Source organism: Podarcis liolepis (assembly GCF_965112155.1).
Source record: "Podarcis liolepis genome assembly, chromosome: 2".
Lineage (NCBI taxonomy): Eukaryota > Metazoa > Chordata > Lepidosauria > Squamata > Lacertidae > Podarcis > Podarcis liolepis.
Window position 1 is genome coordinate 104883378 of NC_139555.1, and position 18966 is coordinate 104902343.

At 50.1% G+C, this 18966-nt stretch overlaps 2 protein-coding genes and 1 long non-coding RNA gene across 26 annotated transcripts in view; 1 reads left to right on the top strand and 2 right to left on the bottom strand.

The window, feature by feature from the left end:
* The window catches only part of LOC310701353 (sodium- and chloride-dependent creatine transporter 1-like), a 32822-nt gene extending 29062 nt beyond the window's left edge, over window positions 1–3760 (bottom strand). The window contains exon 1 of the mRNA XM_083492117.1: window positions 1811–3760. Within this exon, the coding sequence (XP_083348243.1) occupies window positions 1811–1841 (31 nt within the window). The 5' untranslated portion in view covers window positions 1842–3760. The remainder of the gene's footprint in view (window positions 1–1810) is intronic.
* A 1268-nt stretch (window positions 3761–5028) lies between these two features.
* On the top strand, window positions 5029–8074 carry LOC310702149. The gene is made up of 2 exons (XR_014523297.1): window positions 5029–6828; window positions 7365–8074. It is a non-coding gene; the product is annotated as an uncharacterized lncRNA (long non-coding RNA).
* Window positions 7441–18966, bottom strand: part of USP19 (ubiquitin specific peptidase 19) — a 41789-nt gene continuing 30263 nt past the window's right edge. For 14 of the 24 annotated variants that reach the window (XM_083491161.1, XM_083491153.1, XM_083491165.1 and 11 more), the window contains 6 exons: window positions 18741–18851; window positions 17291–17507; window positions 16568–16720; window positions 15683–15846; window positions 13975–14159; window positions 10468–12098 (listed from right to left, as the gene is read on the bottom strand). In XM_083491161.1, the coding sequence (XP_083347287.1) occupies window positions 11880–12098; window positions 13975–14159; window positions 15683–15846; window positions 16568–16720; window positions 17291–17507; window positions 18741–18851 (1049 nt within the window). In that variant the 3' untranslated portion in view covers window positions 10468–11879. Of the gene's footprint in view, window positions 8551–10467; window positions 12099–13974; window positions 14160–15682; window positions 15847–16567; window positions 16721–17290; window positions 17508–18740; window positions 18852–18966 lie in introns of those variants that run through there. The other 10 variants (XM_083491156.1, XM_083491151.1, XM_083491150.1 and 7 more) reach the window with 1 other exon arrangement.

The following is an 18966-nucleotide window of genomic DNA, read 5'->3' on the forward strand; positions in this document are numbered from 1 at the left end:
TTCATCCCAAATAATTGTGGGAGCCGCAGTTTACCTCTTGGGCATATCATTCCCAGGGCCCACTGCGGTTCCCAGGATTTTGGGGGACTGCGCTTTGAATGTGTGGTGTGTACAGAGCCGAAGAGAGAGTTAGCCGGCTCCTCTCCCCTTCCTTCTAGCCAGTAAAGAAGTGCCATGCCAGAGACAAAGCTCATAGGAGAAACGTGGGGGTCTGTACTGGAAAGGGTGTTTTCCAGCACCATCGAAACTCTCGCTGTCGCCAGCCCCGCTCAACGGGCAACCCAAATTCCTCAAAGAAAACAACCTGGGGAAAGCCCTGAAAATCTCCTTTTGTGTTGAGCAGCCTCTGCAAAACCAGGGTGGAGGGTGCGGATGACCCGTCTTCAACAGCAGCAACAACAAAAAGCCCCCGGAAGAGACAAGAGTTGTGAGCAGAGCAAAGCGGCAAACAACAGCCCAGACACAAAGCCCCTTTTCCTCGTTGTCTGGCTTCCCTCCCCCCACAGCCAACGTGCATCCAAGGCCCTGGCATGTGACGGAGCTAATCCTCCCCACTTGTGGGGCTGAGGCTGCCGGACACCCTTTGCCTACCCCCCCTCCCTCGCCTGGGTACAGATCAGCCACTTAGTTGGCACCACTCACGGGCATTCTCTTAGGCAATGCTACAAAGAGCACATGCTTTCTCAATAAAAAGGAATGAGGGCAGGGAGGAGGTGATTGGAGGTTGATGGTTGCACACAAAACAATCTTGTTTTCTCTCACACAAATGTACACACACACACCTTCTGCTCCAGCTGAGTTTTTGCCTTATAAGGGGCTGATGCAGAGAAACCTCCAAGTTCTTCTTTTTGCCAGCTGCCCTCGTCTTGGAGAACCAGCCCACACGAACCTAAGAAGAATCCTGCTGGATCAGGGCCAGTGGCCCATCTACTCCAGCACCCTGTTTTCCCAGGGGCCAACCAGACTCCCCTTATGGGGAACCCGCAAGCAGGATACCTGCTTCGGACATGTGGGCATTCAGTGCCAAATGGCAACTGTAGTGCACTGGTGATTAAAGGTGGGTCACAGGACAGCAGATCCACCACCACAGAAATATGTGGTATAAAGATAAATTTAACAATAGGAAATCGGTCTCCAAACACACGTTTCGGTTAAAGGGGTCTGAAAAAGCTGGAGGCTGCTGCTGCTGCTTTAGACTACACGCCCTGAGTCCATAGCCCATTGACTCCACATGAGTTCCCCTGGAATACTCACCCTCCCGGTTCTGTATTCAAAAGAATCCCTAACTCTGATTAAACCTCCTGCCGCCACTCCTGCCTTCCAAAGGAGAGGTGGAAATAATGGAGAAAGGGAGAGAGCCATAAAGTACATAAAGTGTGTGCCCCGGGCACAGCACGGAAAGCCGCAAAGCACAGGGCATCCTGGCAGAGAGAGGCAATGAGCAGGAACACCTTGGCAGAGACAGGACGTACTTCTGGCACAAGGTGGGGAGAGATGCCGGCGGGGCAAAAGGCGGATACAGCCCAGCTGCTTGAACCCATCCATCTCAGGAGGCTCGGTGATGGCAGCATTTGAAAGCAGAGTCTATTGTACTAAGTCTCAGTCCGGAGTCGAGATGGGGCACTGCTCTGTTCACCTGGGTCGCCACTGATGGGTCGCCACTGATGCTTCGCAGGTGGCACGCAGCCGGGCTGCTACTTACCTGAGCCCATCCACAGCGGGAAGCGGGGTAGGAGAAACGAGGACTCCCTGAAACCCCACACCCCGGAATGCAACCCGGCCCTACTTCCGATGCCAAGCCGGCGCTTACCTGAGCAGGTCTCGGTGGGCACTGGAGCCATTGGCACACTGGGCTAGCGGGCAGGAGGCTGAGACGGGTGTCGGGTGTCGGGAAAGCTGGCTCCGGGTCTCGGGAGGGGATCTCGGCGCGGTCTCAGAAGCAATCCACAAAGCACTTGAAGGTGAGACGGAAGAACCTCATTGATGGGGATTTACACCAGGGAAACGGGCTGGGGCGGGCGAGGGTCTGGGCAGGGCCTGGAGCTCAGAACCAGGCGGCGCGGGCAGCGCTGAGACGACGCTCCATCGCTCAGCTCCGGCAGCGAGGCTTCTGGCTCTTCGCAGCAGAGGCGCAGCAGAGAAAGGCAGCAGCCGGTTTGGCCCCCGCCCCGCTCGCGCCTCATTGGCCCGCCGCTGCTGGCATCAGGCCTGCCGCTTGCATGTCGGGAGATGGAGTCCGGGGTGGCGCTTGGGTACCATGGAAATGCAAAGAGATGATGGAGGCGAGCAGGTGCACCAGTGGGCAGGGTGGAGCCAGAGAGAGAGAGAGAGAGAGAGAGCAGGGCCTGGATTCTGCAAGCGCAGGAGCGAAAGGCGCGCAAAGCCCGGCGCAGAGGTTTGGTTCCGCTTTCTAGCCGGGGATCCGAGTTGCTAAGCAAGAAGCGAAAACAAGGCTTGCTCACTCAACCATTTGTTTCCACCCTTTCCTTGTGGGGGGCAGAATTGTGCAACTACACAGGCTCCTTCCTGGTAGATTTCTGCCTAAACTTTCTGGGGAAGTCCTTCCCCAGGTATTTTCGCAAGCATCATCTTAGCTTTGCGGGCAAGGGAGTTTGTTTACCTAAATCTACCTTCCTGTGGCTAAAATCCGCAGTTGCTTAAAATGAAGCGGCCAGTGTTAAGGTTTCAGGTGGCCGCGTAAGAGAAGCCCACAGGCCATCAGGAAGGCAGATAAACCTTGCCAAGCAGCCGACGCTGCACAGTGAGGTATTTGGAAATAGGGTGAACATGTAGATGAGAACATAGAATTCCAATTAATTTGTAATCCACTGGTAAAGGGCAACCCAGAAAGACTTATTTAAATATCCCCTGGGTCTGTAGATGTATATCTTGAGGAAGCTGGGATAACTCTAATCAGTAGAGCAGGAGGCTGTTAATCTCAGGGTCGTGGGTTCAGATCCAGGTTGGGCAAAAGATTCTTGCATTGCAGGGGGTTGGACTAGATGACCCTCATGGCCCCTCCAAGTCTACAATTCTGTGATTCTTCCAAAATGCCAGAAAAGCAATCGATGGTGTGGGAAAGTATATATAAATGTTCTAATGGACAGAGAGTAGCAAAGCAAACTTAGTAAAATAATAAAGGGAATAGCATTACTAGGTATACCGTATTATTGATTGATTACATTTATAGCCTTTTCTCCAATAAGCTCAAGGTAGTGGCTCCCTTGCTCCTCATTTAAACCTCACAACAATGCTGTAAGGTTAGGCTGAGAGGCAGTGAGCGGCCCAAGGCCAGCCAGTGAGTCCAAATGGGGATTTGAACCCTGGTCCCCCAGCTCCTAGTCCAACATTCTGACCGCTTTATCACACTGGCTTTCAAACAGAACACAATTAAGAAAATGTCCGATTGGTTTGATTTAGGAAAATACCTTAACAGGAATCTAAAGTATCTTTGTGGTGCAAGGAAGAGGATAAGAGGTGGCTGGGGCTTCTCATCCTATAGTGCAATCTGTTTTCAACATGCAAATTTAAAAAGGAATTGAGCCTTACGGCGACCCTGTGGGAAGGGATTTGTGCAGAAGTATTGTGGATTAATTTGGGGGAAAGAATGGGAATGATTAGGAAATGGCAACATTAAAACAACTGAATCAAGGTAATGATGTCTCCGCCTACCAAGAGTTAATTGAACGAAAGGGGTAATAGACTCCAAATATTTACAGTTGAGAAATTTTGGGTCCAAAATAAATTGAGAAGGAATTATGTTAAGGAAGGAAAGTGGATTAGAAGTATTATTAACAAAGAGAAAATAGAAAAAATGATATAAGAGGTATAATATATCAACACAGTTGATCTGACAAGAATATAAAAACTTTGATGAAGGTGCGTACCACTTCCTCAGGCCTTGTGTCACACCCTCCATGGATGTTTTTACATGGCTGGAATGTGTCCTTAAACTTTTATCTTGCTTATCTGGAAGGGGTTTATGAGGTGTGTGTTCAAGAACTAGCTGACTGTACAAAGGTTACGATTGACACTCACTTCTTGGCCCACATTAGCCTCTGGTCATGCCCCTGATACAGTGGTACCTCGGGTTAAGTACTTAATTCATTCCGGAGGTCCGTTCTTAACCTGAAACTGTTCTTAACCTGAAGCACCACTTTAGCTAATGGGGCCTCCTGCTGCTGCCGCACCGCCGGAGCCCGATTTCTGTTCTAATCCTGAAGCAAAGTTCTTAACCTGAAGCACTATTTCTTGGTTAGCGGAGTCTATAACCTGAAGTGTATGTAACCTGAACATATGTAATCCGAGGTACCACTGTATATTGGAAAATGCTTATTAAAGCCATAGCAAGTTGCTATATGGCTCCATTGAGGATAAAATTAATGCCTCTAAAGCAGAATGCTGTGGATGCACATCTCATAAGGAAGATACGATACTGCCTGGATATCCAAAAAAAATTGGATAAAAATATTAAGATTGCCAAAACAAGTTTTCATCTGGATTCAAAAGTTTTAAATGTACTACCCACTAGCCCAAGCTGCGTCTGCATTGTTTATAGCACCAGGCTGTGTCAAACTTCTTCCTGAGGTTGAGAAACTTGTGTTTCGTTAACGGGAAGCTGCGTTTCTCAAAAGATGGCTCCATGTTGTACAAAACACATGCGGCCTGGGGGTGGGGAAGGAAGGTGGTCTTCCTAAGAACACATAAGCTCCTCTCCCTTCACTCTTGTTACATTGAGAGAATATGGGCCTACCCTCCAAGAAAGGCCGGCTCTGCCATTGGGGAGAGTGAGGCAGCCGGTGCCACCTCAGGCAGCCATTTTTGCTGTGAGGCGAAGGCCGGAAGCTGCCGTTTATCGTTACTGTATTTATCATTTCTTTATTTATATACCACCCTCAATCCGAAGATCTCAGGGCGGTTTGCGAGATAAAAACACAGGATAAAAACGCAAAATAAATAGTTCAGACCAAAACAAACCCCAAAACAAACTGCCAAGGAGCAGGGGAAAGGCGTTTAGACCACCTCAGAGGACAATAATAGTTTATTTGCTGGGTGGGAGTGAGGTGCCATTTGCTGCTGTGCCTCAAGCAGCAAAAATGTCTTCAAGCAGCCCTGAAGATGACTCAGGAAACGGCAACGCAGAGCGTTTTGACCATTTGAAGCGGGGAAGCGCTATGTGCAGAACGGAGATTATTATAGCTTCCTGCCCGTACGAGATAATGCCCATTTCTTCCCTTCTTTCCTCGCCAGCCCGGCTAACACTTCCTCCCACCCCACCCCCCAAGCCGCCCATGAGAATCGGCACTGGGAGCACATTCCCATGGACGGCTTGCCCGGTTGCCATGGCGCCCGGTGAGCAAACAATTCCACGGCATGGCTAAGTCTCCCTATATAGCAGGCTCACAGGGCAAACACACATGCACGGGAGGCCCTTTTTCTCAAACCGAGGAGTGAGGGTTAATGCCTTAGAAAAATAGGCTGAGGCACAGCCTCCGCCTGCTGCTCCCTTTTGTGATGCGAAAAGAGGCCAAGGATATTTCTGGGGCCTCCTCCCCAATAGGAAGCACATTGTATCTTCCCTGGGCCAGAGAATCAAAGGCAAGGCCGAAGGGCTTCCCACCATTGCGGAGACAGCGTCGTCCAGCAGTTTCCAAACCCTCCGGCTGCAGAGAACCTTTTTTTTTAAATGGGCTTCCCAGCAGAGGAACCTCCTCTTGCACAGACCATTCTGGGAAAAGTTCTGGTGCAGGCAGTCCAGAATAAACTATTCACAGCGGTGACAAGTCCATTTGTCCAATTATATATAGAAGAAGATGGGGAAGGTGGTTTTTAAAAGCAAAATGACTCCCATCCCCACATGGTTCACTTCCCTCATCGGTTCACCCCCCAAGGCGCTTTGCTCTTCTGATAGGCTCCCTTCCCTGAGGGGAAAAGGCACTTGTGGATTTAGGCTATGTGGGGGGAAGAAGGGATTTGATTCTCCTCAGCCATATGCCCCTTTTCGTGCCAAGTTTCCGATCTGACCATTTCATCTCGATTGGCCCTCAGCTCATACAAGGTGGTGGTTCAGGACTGCTGGGACTCCTTCCTGCTCCATGTAAACTCCCCTCCAGTTCTCCATCTGAAGCATGATCAGCAATAGCAGACCACCTGTGTCCGGCAGTGGAAGCCTGTCAGCCATCTTTGAACGCCACTGGTCCATTCTTGTATTCCCAGTTCTTTTTACATTAACCTGGCAGTGGTTACTAACAGCTGGATCTCTGCTACTTTCCAGGTCTTGCCCACCCTTTCCTTGAATTGTTATGTGCTCCCAATATTAGATATGTCCTCCCTTTGGGCCATATAGCACCCCTTTCATTCACTCTGAAGCAATGCCACTTCCGACTTCTGCATTTCTGTGGCTCATGTGCATTAGAATCAAGTGGGGTTCACTAGGAGGCAAGTTGGCAGGAGGGGCATAATTTCAGTGCAGGAAGTGAAAACATGCCAGGAAACCAATGGATTTTTATTCTGCCAAATATTCAGAGCTCTACGGCTGGGGGTAGGGAACCTGCAGCCCCCGCCTGTTGCCAGGCTACAGGTACTATTGCATCTCTGGCCATTGGGGGGTCACGATCGCTGGATAGATGGGGGTTGAAATCCAACAGCGTCTGGTAGGCCACCCCCCGCTCTAGAAGCTTCTGTGTGTTGGCTTTTCTTTTAAAACACACACAATGCAACCGGGACCATTGCTACTTACACTATCTCCCCTTTTGAACTGTTTTTTAGTCATCTTGTTTTTCAAGTGGAAATTCCTGCGCACAATCTAGCATCCTTCCCATCCCGCCTGTAAGGATAATGCGGTCTTTTTCCTACCAACAGCCTCTCTGTATGAGAGTTTATTCATTACCACATCAGAAGAAATGCTCATTTGCAGAATATTTTATCTGACATGGCAACTTACGAGTTTCTCATACGGAAAGCTTTATCATCACATGCAGACTTATCATTTCAATTAGAGACATGAGAAATCAGTCAGTTGTCTGTTACACTTAGCACTATGTATATCACTCTTATGATGAATATATTTGGTCATAGTTATTTGTGTTACGTTAAGGACTCTGCGTTGTTTAAGACTCCTTCCGCTAATCACAGGGAAAAGGAAAAGTTAAATTCCTGGTATCTGAACGTAAGGATGCACATGGAGCGTAACATACTTCTAAGAATTCCTGATCTACAGGCCCTTTCCTATACATTCAACAGTCATTTTATACAGAAGTTAAATCGTGCCACCATTCCTTTCTTTCCCAGCTCCCAGAAGGTATTCGCCAAGGAGACAGAAAGAATGAATGTTCTAATTCAGGTTGCAATTTTTATCTCTACAGTGTTGCCCAGGCTGAGAGCCCGTGCCAGGGTGGCATGGCAGCAGACAGAATAGCACACAAGACACAGGAACAAGCCGCGTTGAGTAGAATTTAATGACTCGGGACCCAAGACAAACACCAACTTTATACAAAGACAGAGCAAGACTGAGGCCTCCCTGGGAATGGGCCCAGGACAGCCTCATTTGGTTACAGCAATTCCAAGCATGGATAAAAGGGAACAGGGAGCCAAACATTTAAATAGGAGATGCTACTGGCAGTGGTTCCTCACCCCAAGGGAAGTGTCACAAGGGGCCAAGAAATCCAAAACAACTCTGGGGCAGGCAGCCAAGTAGTAGGCCAAGCCGCAGTTCCATGCCTTCCACGTCAGATGAGGAGGCATAGCAGCAGGTGCCTCCCAGCAGCCTTCTTTACCCAAACTGCCAGACTAAGCAATGCTGGTGAAAGGGGTGGGTGGGTGCGGAAATCAAGGAAACTGGGAGATGCATACTTCTGTCATGAAGGCCCATTTTGCAGCCATGGTGTCCTGAGCTTGGGATACCAAGAAGGAGCAGGTGGGAAAGTGAAAGGGCAGGCAAAAAAAAGGGGGGGCTGTGGAATATTGTGAAGCAGGCACCCATGGTATGGCAAATCGGGAGAAGGCCCCTTAGGGGCAGACGCCAATGACACCCACCCCCACCCGCCACCCCCAGTAGAACAGGCTGGGTATGCAAGACAAGGAGTGCAGGGCTCGCCACAGCTCCCCTGCCTCTGTGCAAGGCGACCAAACCAGAACCTTTGGGGCAGGAGATGCAGGAGGAACTGCCGCACCCCGCGGGGGCACTCAGTGGGTCTCCCCCGGCACAGGGCAGCCTCTAGTAGGGGGACACGAAGGGAAACCTTTCCAGCTTGCAGGGGAGGAGGAAGGGGGTGGAGCAGAAAGTGCTTGTGTGCTTGAGAAAAGGTCACAGCAGCTCCTCCTCCTTCCCACTGCAGGGGGGACGCCGGGGTGGGGTAGGGCGGGAATAGCCACAAAACAAAGCCTTCTTATGTACACCCCACCCGCCACCCACCCCCAGTGCAGGACGACTTAGTCAACTTCCTCCATGTTGCTGAAGGATGGAGCGGGGTGCTCTGCGACCCCCTCTGGTGCCAGTGCGGGAGCAACTTCAGGGGCCAGGTTGGTTCCAAAGGGTGGCGAGCTAATTCCCTGCAAACAGAACAAAGTGTTAGAGAGCAGCCGCAAAGGGTGCAAACGTCTCCCTGCCGTGGAAGAAGCTTATTGTCTTGTTTCCAATATGAAATCTCTATATACACATTGTCTGAAGGTCCGGAAACAGATTTCGGGGACAGAGTTCATATAAATATAAACCTTATTCATTGACTTCGTTCACGAGTTTTATATCTTGCTTGATTGCAACAAAAACCTCAGAGCAGTTTACAAAAGCAAAACGTTAAAATTATCAGTTAAAGAAAATGGTTACCAAACAGCTGTTTAAAGCATTCAAAAATAATCAAAATATAAAATAAGGTAAAGCCCAGTTTAAAAAGCATGTCAGATTTCCAGATGTCTGGACAGGCTTGCCTAAACAGAAATGTTTTCAGCAGGCACCATAAAGAGTACAGTGAAGTACTGGCTGATGTCAATAGGGAGGGAGTTCCCAAGTGTGGCTGCCGCCGCACTACAAGATTGATTTCTTACAAATGTGGAACGAGTATTATGTGGCACCTGTTAACAGTGCCAGATCTGCAAATCAGAGCAGTCAAGTGGACACATATGAGGTAAGGCAATATCACAAGTAACCTGGTGCCAAGCTGTTAAGCGCTTTATATACCAGATAATGGTCTGACCACGACAAGGGATTGCATCATTGCCCACCTCCTTGGTCCATCCCTCTTATCATCACTTGGAGCAAAGACTACATCAAGAGTGTGCCCTGCCTGATGTGTTGAGCCAATGACCATGTGAGAGAGCTGTCAAGAGGTCATGAAGTCTTGAGCCAGCTCAGCAGCAGCCTCTGCATGGATATTGTAGTCATTCCAACACCTCAACCAGCCTGATCAGGGACGTTGCTGGGAATCGGGGGGGGGGGGGAGGCATTCTAGAGACCAGCAGCATCCCAATCTGTCTCTCTAGCCCAACACTGGGGGCAAACCCTCTAAGCCTTTCCCAACACCAATAGGTTTTATGGCAAAGGAGATGGTGCTTTTATGGACAGTAAAACCACTGCCACCCTCGATGCCCCCAGTCTGGCCTGGTGCAGTACTATTAACCAGAGGGACCCATCCAGCTCACTCACCCAAGTTTCAGTAATGCAAGCCAGATCAGTCCCTTCAGTGTGAGCAGTTATAGGTAGTCTCATCAGTATATTGTTCAATTAAGTGACAATTAAACAGGGTGTCTGGTAGGCAGGCACCTAAATACGAACTGGTGTTATTGAACAGTCAAATCTTAGGAAATTTTAGGAAGAAATCAGGATTTCTGAGTGTAATACAACTCATAATTCTCTCCTGCTCCAGGCTTGAAGAGTCAGCTATCTGCCTAGAGCTGGGTCTACTTTACACAAAACTGCCCCACCACCCCAAGAATCGTGTGCCAAGGTAACCTACACTCTGTGACCCACATATAATAACAATAATAAACATATAGTTTGCAAAAGGGCATGTAGCTAGTGCAAATAATGGGGAAGGGCAAAAAAGCTACCCTAACAGCGACTTGAAATCCCACTGAGCTCCTCTTCTACGGATTTCACTAGACATTGCCCATGCGCTTCTGAAAGTCTTCTTTGAAGATATCCAGGCTAATAACTTGTTTCTTATTTTGCACAAACACTGAAACTCTCAAACAGCAAAGTGAGCTTTGCACCAAACTACAGAACACACAGAGCTACAGAGTTATCACCACCAAAAGAATTTATCCAGTACTATTTCGCTACAATTCAACGAGCGGCCCAACCAATTCCTTGGTTCCCCTTGTGAACCAGTAGCAACAACAGCTAATACTGAACAGGCTTGGGAGCCAGTGGGAAGATATTATGTGTGGACGCGCAGAACCCCCGTTAAATTTAGAAAGCAGGTGCTGAAAGAAAGGAGCAGCTGGGGAAAGAAAGGAGCCCATCCATATCTCTTTAGAACAGCTTAGGTTTATTAAATACAATAAATAAATACACAGTGAAAGCTTTCCCACAGCACAATGCAATGCCTTTATCCACCCAGCTGGCAGAGGATGACTTCCTTAGGGTCGGGACGTCCTCACCAGAATTGCACATGGATCAGGCTGTGCTCTTTGGCACTGGTGCGGCTAGAGACTGCCCGCTTCCTGGGGCACAGCAGGTGTACCAGCACTAGACAACCTGAAAACTGGGCACTGGAGACAAGGCCATATCCCTTTCCCTCCCTGCAACGAAAGGGACGGGAGTGGGTGGGGGAGCCTCTCTGAAAAGTGCTGGGAAGAATGTGCAAGATGATGTTAGAGTTGCGTAATGTTTATGAGTATAATATTAACAACAAACAATAATGATACACAAACCAAGGAAGGGGTGTGGCGAAGAATAAGACCTGGGCTCTAGGATCACAAGCTCTCTCTTACTTATCTGGCCACAGCCAAGAGACTAAATCGGGGTACTCAGGATTGAACCTGTGGTCAAGGAGGCACCAGAGGGATCCTGCACTGCACTGGAAAAGCCACACAGCCTGCAAGGCCAGATTAAAAGAACACGAGGCCACACGACTCTGACGCCAGAAACACATTTCTGTTTCCTTGTGTGCACACAAGACGTTGCCTAAGCATTCAGAAACAGGTACAGGAGCTGTGAGGCAAGTCGAAGTAGTGTCTTCTCTTTAGCTGGGGCCCTGTGCTAAAGAACATTTCGCTGAACTGTGGTCTCACGTCTCGATAGAAAGATTTGTAAGATGCCATAAAGCAAAACAAAAAAGATGATGACGCAGTTGGCTGAAAGCCAACACTATCCTGGTGAGGGAACCTAATCCATCAATATTCGGAAGAGTCAGCAATACATTCTCACTCCCTCAAACAATGAGGGAACAGGTGCCAGGGGACTTCTTTTCCTCCAAGCACGGCGCTGATGCCCAACTGGGTAAGAGGTCACGGCCTTCAACTGCTAGGCACATAGGGCAGGGGGCAGCTGTCGACCCAATACAGAGGAGCAATTGCAAGGCAGGGAGTGGCCAAGACCAACAGATTCCCATCCAGTTAAAGAGACTAATGTCTGTAGCTCTGCAGCCTCTGCTGGAGTTCACAGATGTGATTCACGCGGGCCAAGGTCTTACAAGGCCGCAGCGCTTTAAAGGGCCTTTTCCCAGTTGCCAATCCATGTGGGACACGGGCCAAGCAGGAGAGAGCAGGTCCTAGACTTGAGGGCTTCTTGATGGGGAGGCATTGGCACTAGGGCTTCTTCTTGCACCCACCCTGGCAGGGAGCATCCAAGGCCTTCGTCGCAAAGGTGTAACTGGAGGAAAGCCAAGGCTGAGGCGAGTGAGCTACCCTCCTTCTGGGTGCCGTTTCTGCCGCTGCTGCTACTACCTCCAGCGGGTCTGATAGATGAGTGGGTAGAAAACATTCAGTAAGAGGGCCACAATGGCTGCCATGGTGCCCAGGACAAAGTATCGGACACAGCCTTCATCGGGACAGTCTGGGGCGAGGTGCCTTGTTCTTCGGCTGCAAGACCTCCAAGGGCTCCTCATCAGCCTCCTGGCAGCTTCCTCTTCAGCCTCCAGTTCCTGCCAGAGCAGAGAAGCCTGCGATGTGGAAACCTGCGTCAGCACTTGGTGAGAACACAGCGGCAAACCCCTCAGTCACCCACACGCTGCCCTGCCCCTGCCCGGAACAGCTTGCCTGCAAGCGCACCTTTCCCATGGCAGATCTCTCTGCCGCGGCCCCACAGATTTTCTGCCCCCCCCTCGCTATACAGTTCCAGTAGTTCAGATACGGGGGCCTCCCAGGGACAGAGTGAGCAGCACAAGCCACAGAAGGATGGGGGGCAAGCGAGCTCCAGCTTGTCAGAGTGAGGCATCCATGCTGGCTGGCTGGGGTCAGAGTTCTTCCCCCCCTGTCTGCAAGTGTCAGCACCAGCTCAATCCTTTCAAAAGACCCAGTCACCAAAGTCATCACAGCCCAGACTTCCTTGTATGCGCAAATGCACTGGACCATTCAGCCACACTGGGTGAGAACACGAGGATCATTCATAAACAGCCAATCGCAGTTGAGCTTTTGCTGGTGACAACATGAGGATCTGATGTCAGGCAGTCACATCCAAGCGCTTGCAGGTGGGAACATGAGGATCTTTCGGAAGGATGACAGCTAATCAACAGCTCAGCTTTGGCAAGTGGAAAAACCATGAGGAACATTCAGAGATGGCAGCCAATCATAATCACTCTTGTTTCTTTTTTTAAAAAAACCACAACAATAACGACACAGTTGCACAGGAGTTAGTTGCAGAGTAACCAGTCACAGACCAGCTCTTCCACGTACAGAAAAATCATTCAGACCAGTCAGCCAATCATTGTGATTTCCTAGATAGAGGTTTAAAGGCGGACAGAATCTGTCTTATCTTCCCCACTCCATCCCCTTGGGATCTGTGCACAGGGGGTTCCTGCTGCTTCCAGACCTCCCATATTCTAAAGCTGGTTGGGGAGGGTGATGTTTTATAGCTGGTTTGAGGCGCCAGTTTCACTGCACGGGTCAGCTGCCAGAGTCCACAGGCACAAAGGGAATCTTGGCTTAAGGCACACAGGCCCCCCTGGCAGCTTCTCTGAATGGATCTGTCTGCATCATCTCCTCCTGAGTAGGTCATGTGGTTCCAATCGGTCTTGGCTTGCTGGGCAGGTGGCCAGGGGCAAAACACACCGCCCAGCTCCAGCAAGAAAGGGTAAGAACAATGCGGCCTGCCCCGCAGCACAGCCTTGGAGCTTCACCCCTGCCTAGGAAGCTGTCCTGGGCAGGATGCCACCACACCACATGGCAGAACCCCAGGAGACGCCAGTGCCCCCAACCCAAGTGCACACTGGAGGCTCTCGTCCAAGTGGCTGGCATTGCCTCAGAAAGCCCAGTGCTAGCCTTCCGTCTCCCCGGTCCCTACCGTGTTAATGGCTGGGAACAGAGTGGAGGGGAAAGAGAAAGGAGAGGCTCTCAAGCCAACAGCAGCGCCGAGTGCACAGCAGTCTACAGTGCTGGAATCAGGCCCCTTAAAGTACGACACCTTGGCTGCTCAAGAACCATAGCATTGCCGTTTCTCTGGCACCTTTCCCTCATCAGCTTATTTTGCATGGACCTTGCTGCTGTCACCCACAACTCTGAAGCAAGCGCCCTCCATATTGAGGGGATCTCCCCCCCCCAGCCAATTCCCCACCCACCCGCAGGCGCCTTCGACTCAGGGTAGCCTTCCTGTTCTTGAGAAGGGCCTCTCTGTTCCTATCAAGACCTTCCCCCGACAGCCTTGAATGTTTGTCATTTTTCCAGGACGCAACTGTTGGAAGGAGGCCCATAGCCCAGCCAGAGCCGTGAGGGGGAGCCAGCAGTCCCTTGGCTCCTCTATCAGCAGTAGTGAGGCCCGTTAGCAGGCCAAGGCAATACTTTGAGGTGGGGAAGACAGGCAGCTCCCCCCAAAGCCCTCACCTGATTGGCTGCTGCCTCGGCAGATGGGGCCATGTCGGCCCGAGGGTCTGAGGGATGCGGTGGCCCCCGTGGGGGTCTCTCCACTGGAGAGTTTCGTCGGCGGTAGAAGAGCACGTAGGCGTATCGCGTCACCACCTGGCTTTCATCTACTGTGGTGACGGTGCTGTCATCGAAGAGCCGCCATCCTGTGAAAGGGGACAAGGAAGGGATAAGCACACCAAGCTCTGTGACCCACTGATGAGGCCACACTGCCTGATCCTCACCTGTCCTTCACTCTTGCAGGAAGGCAAGCACAGTCTCCAGGTCTCCCATGCATCAGGAATGAGCTACCCAGTGCACTCACCCAAATTTAGCCCACAGCCTACCAACGCGGTAGGCTCCCACAGCCTTGCCTTGCTGTCCAATGTGCATTCATGGGTGCTGCTTCCCTGGCAGAGGTTAGCAGACTTGTGGGGGATTTTGCAAAGATGCCAGGACACTCCAGAATTAACTGAGAGCGATGAAGCCGGGAAGTGGGATCCTGTCACTATGTGAACCTATGAAATGTTTCCCCACCTACATGGACACTCTCTAATACTACAGTCATATTCACAAGTCCTAAAACAACTATTTATTCTTCGGTGTTATTAATTGTCAAGGGCAGTATGTATTGGGGATTCATCAGACTCCCTTCCACCAAATCCCACTGTCAGCAAATTCCAAGCAATGGGATGAACAAACTGACTGGAAGTTAGGAAGGAGAAGGGAGTGCAGGGCATGGCATGGCAGCCCTATTCCCATGAATGACAAGGTCGTTGGCCCACAATGCTTTCATTTCTACAAGCCATAAATGCTAGAACGGTTATCTCATTTCTTGAAGTAAAAAGTAACCAGCTACCAACCCGACTGGTCAAGATTGCTCACATGCAGAGCAGAGAAGAAGAAAAAGATTCTTAGAAAACACTTCTATATAATGTTACTCAAAATAAAATAAACAATACAGTCGTACCTTGGATCCCAAACGGCTTGTGAGTTGAATGTTTTGGCTCCCGAACGCCGCAAACCCAGAAGTGAGTGTTCTGGTTTGCAAACATTCTTTGGAACCCGAACATCCAACAAGGCTTCCGATTGGAAGCTGCTTCTTGCTTTCCGAATGTTTTGGAAGTCAAATGGGCTTCTGGAACGGATTCCATTTGACTTCCGAGGTACCACTTTATATCCTTTAAACACTCAAATTAGACCTGCTTCCCAGTCTTCCAAAATCCTACTGTATGAGGACCTGGCTGGCTCTAAATTCAATCTTGAGAGGCAAGTATTCAGAACAATCTCCCTGGAACTTACTAGTGCAGAGGGGTCCAGCTCTTTTTGACTGTGCATGTGCACCACTGCATTAAGACCTCTCCCATCATAAAGGAGGAAGGGCAGTGATTTTTCTTTGCAAATGAGTGGTGGAGGCCAAGCTGGGCTGAGCCTAATCTTGCCCTAAATCCTACTTAAAATGTGAAGCCAGCCTTCTCCTCCCTTGCACCTGAAACATTCAGCACTTACTATGGAGGAAGACCCTACTACTTCCTCACTGATGCCTTATCAAAGCAGCAATGAGTGCCCTAGCCAAGATCCTTCTCCTTGTGTAGGTCTCTGGGAAGATTCTACATCAATGGCTGGAACTTGGCTAGACAATCGATGGCTACCAGACCACACGAAGCCCCCCCCCCCCCCGGCAACTCACCCACATCACTGCGTTGGCTGTTCTTATCACTGGGCAGCCGCGCATAGGCTGTGTAATGTCCGCCAATCATGCCCCCGTAGTGGTTGATAACTGCATACAGGTCATACATGGGCAGCTGCTGCTCATCCTTCTGGCCAATGCAGAACTTGCTCAGGTCCAAGCTCCTGGGGACAGAGATAGGAATAAGGTACACAGCTGTCTTAACTTGTCCTAGCTATATGTGTTTCAAGGCAGGCAATACAAGAAGTCTACAGGCTGCTTTGAGAAGTGGGCTGAGTTCCCATCCCAACAAACTAAAGACTGGCGGTGAGGTGTTCCTAGCTTGCTCTGTTCAAAATGGGCAGATTTCAGAAGAGCAGCCACTGGAATTGGTTGCAGCAATATGGAAGATAAATTTGTGGCACTTTGAAGAGGGATCACGTTTACTTAGCGGTAGCTTGAGCCTACTTTAATCAGACACATGGCGGATACACATGCACCACAATTGAGGACCTAAGGATGCACACTTGACTACCACATGCATCCGATGAAGCAGGCTCTGTGAAAGAGGAATGTGCTGTGGCCTCAACATGAAGGCACCACCAGCCTATGTTTCCTGCCCCTCCCAAAAGATTTAGCCCAACTTCAGTTCCACTCTCCCTTCCAAACAATGGGGTGGCCAATTGGGCTGCCTCCTTGCCACACTGGACGTGAATGCCGACAAAAGGGTTGATAAGCATAGCCTGAAAATACAGAGTGCTAAACACCCTTGGTGCTAAGACAGGGCCTGGCACTGCAGCCACATCTGATCCAGGCCTGGAGTGGAGGGAGATGCTTTCCTTGGGCTTTCTTGTGTGAAGTCCAAGTGGGAGCAAAGGAACACAAAGCGCAGCAGCATCTCCTCACCGCACTGGGAAATCCACCATGTCGTTGATCTTGTCTCTCCAAATAAAGCTGCGGAAGGAGAAGCGCTTGAGCTGTATGATGAGGACGTTGGGCAGGCGCCACAGCATGAGCTGCTTGGATGCCTCACGGTGCTGCTTACATTTTGGGCAGTACCTGTGCGGGGGAAAGGGGGGGTCTGTTAGCTTCCTTTGCTGCCAGTTCTGCTCTTTACCAACCCCTGTTTTGCCGCACTACGGAAGACCAAGGCATCCTGTTTGTGTTTCTGAGATCAAAGGGTTTAGAAACAGGCTTTGATCACAGCTGCAGTATGCAGCATTCAGCTGATGGGAGAATGTGAGCTCTTTAATTGGAAGAGGGGGGCTTCCACCTGACGTGGTTTCAGAGAAGCCTGAGGAGCCCAGGAATTCAACAGAACTCTTCAGGCCCTCCACAAACTCCCAACAGTCCCTACTGTGCAGCACTCGACGGCCATCTGTCTTGGATGCTTTAGCTGAGATCCCTGCATTGCAGAGGGCTGGATCAGCTGACCCTTGGCCGTCTCCTCCCAATTCCATGAATCTATGATCCTATTATCACTTCAGTGTTTGGAAGCAGTAACCATTTCCCAGCCTACAGAAGCTGCATATCTGAACCCCAAAACTAGCTGCACAGTGTATACGTTTCACAGACACTTTGGGATCCTGCGTATGGGGTTGTCCCTGCCCACAGAGAACCCTTTCTTACCAGGCCTCCTCTGGGGCTAACACCTCTGGCTTGGTGAAGAGGTTGAGGCACTGCTCCAGGGTGAAGTGTCCTGCCCTGGCTGCCTCACTCGCAGAGCCGGGATCCTCTACGCACTCCAGCTCCTTGGACTCTACCAGAACAAACTCCTTCATCCTCTCGTTGTTCTTCCAAACCAGGGCCAGAGAACAATCATCTGTCAGGTCAAGAGGGACATCTCCTGCAAGGATATGGAAGTTTACGGGTGGTGCTACCCAGCTAAACACACCAGGCCAAAAACAAACACCCAAGAAATAAGAACCAGAGCAGGGGTAGCCAATGTAGTGGGGCCTCCAGCAGTTGTGGACTGAAACCATAATCAGCTCCAGCCCAGCAAGGTCAATAGCCTGGAATTAGGGAGGCTGTACGCCATAACTTCTAGAGGGTGGTCATACTGGCCACCACCAAACTAGGGGCAGTCCACCTTTCTCCTGTTTAAGAACATAGAAAGGGTGTATGGAGCAAGAAACATGAGAGAAGAGGGAGGCAATTCCTTATCAAAGCTAGTTTCAATTCTTTGTGAGCAGGAAGATTTGCAAGCTTGTTCATAGCTCACCATGATCCTGCAAAGCAAGTTGCTACTAAGCCCAAATTTCACATGGATGGAACTGGGGTCAGGCCAAGGAGATTACTCCTCTCTAAAGTCACCCAAGCGGAGCTTGCAGCCAAACATTCCACTAGATCACATGCTGGCCCTCCAAGTAATGGATGGGAAAGCCACCAAGGCCGCTTAAAATGAAAGACTGGGTGTAGGAGTGTGGGGACAGATACCCAAGACAAAGCAGAAAAGGAACAACTGCAGGCCCCATTGTCTGTTTCTGCAACTGTGTAGCATAGGTCAACGTCAACTATGCTGGAGGAGGAAAAGCCAGGAATTCCAGCTCCAAGGACTGTGCTTTCCTCCCCAGAACTTGTGCTCGTTTGGCACTCCTTCAGGTGGGTTGCTTGTATCCCACACAAATGTGGTAGTGGGAACCTTAAATCAGCATCCTGAGAATTGGGACCGACAAGGGCTGCTGAATTCTAATAGAAGTCATCTATGGGACAAGACACTCAACTAAGATTTCCAGCCGCCAGGTTCTTGGTGCCTTGCATAGCTTCTTATCCCTTCCCCATAGCTACCAGAAAGATGTGGAATAATAAATACAGGTCTATATGATTCACACAGATAGCAGACTTCAACCTTTTGTGCAGAGTGTGCATAATTTTAGCCCAGGAGAGACAGCCCCAGCTAGAGCTGCTCAGCAGCATACATGCATTCCTTTAGGGACTCAACAGCATCTTGCATTGGGTAAACAGATTAGATCTATCACCACAGAAGATCTCCCTAAGCAAGGATGGGGCCCTCTCAAAACGCCAAGCCAAATGTTCCAAGATGGCACTGCTTTCAGAACCCTGAGATTTTAACCCTCACCTTTGTCCTCCAGCTTCTGCTCTTTGTTAGCGGCATCAATTTTGTTGATGTAGAACTGGGTAGCGTGGGAGCTCAGCCCCTCAGCCGGATGCTGGTAACCTGGGATGGCAGCTGTAGGCAAGCAAGGGAGGGATGGTGAGTGGCAGCAGCTCAGCTGGCAGCCCCTTCTTTCCTCTGCTCAGCCACCCTATCCCCCTTTCCACAGCTGGGACAGCATTTCATCTAC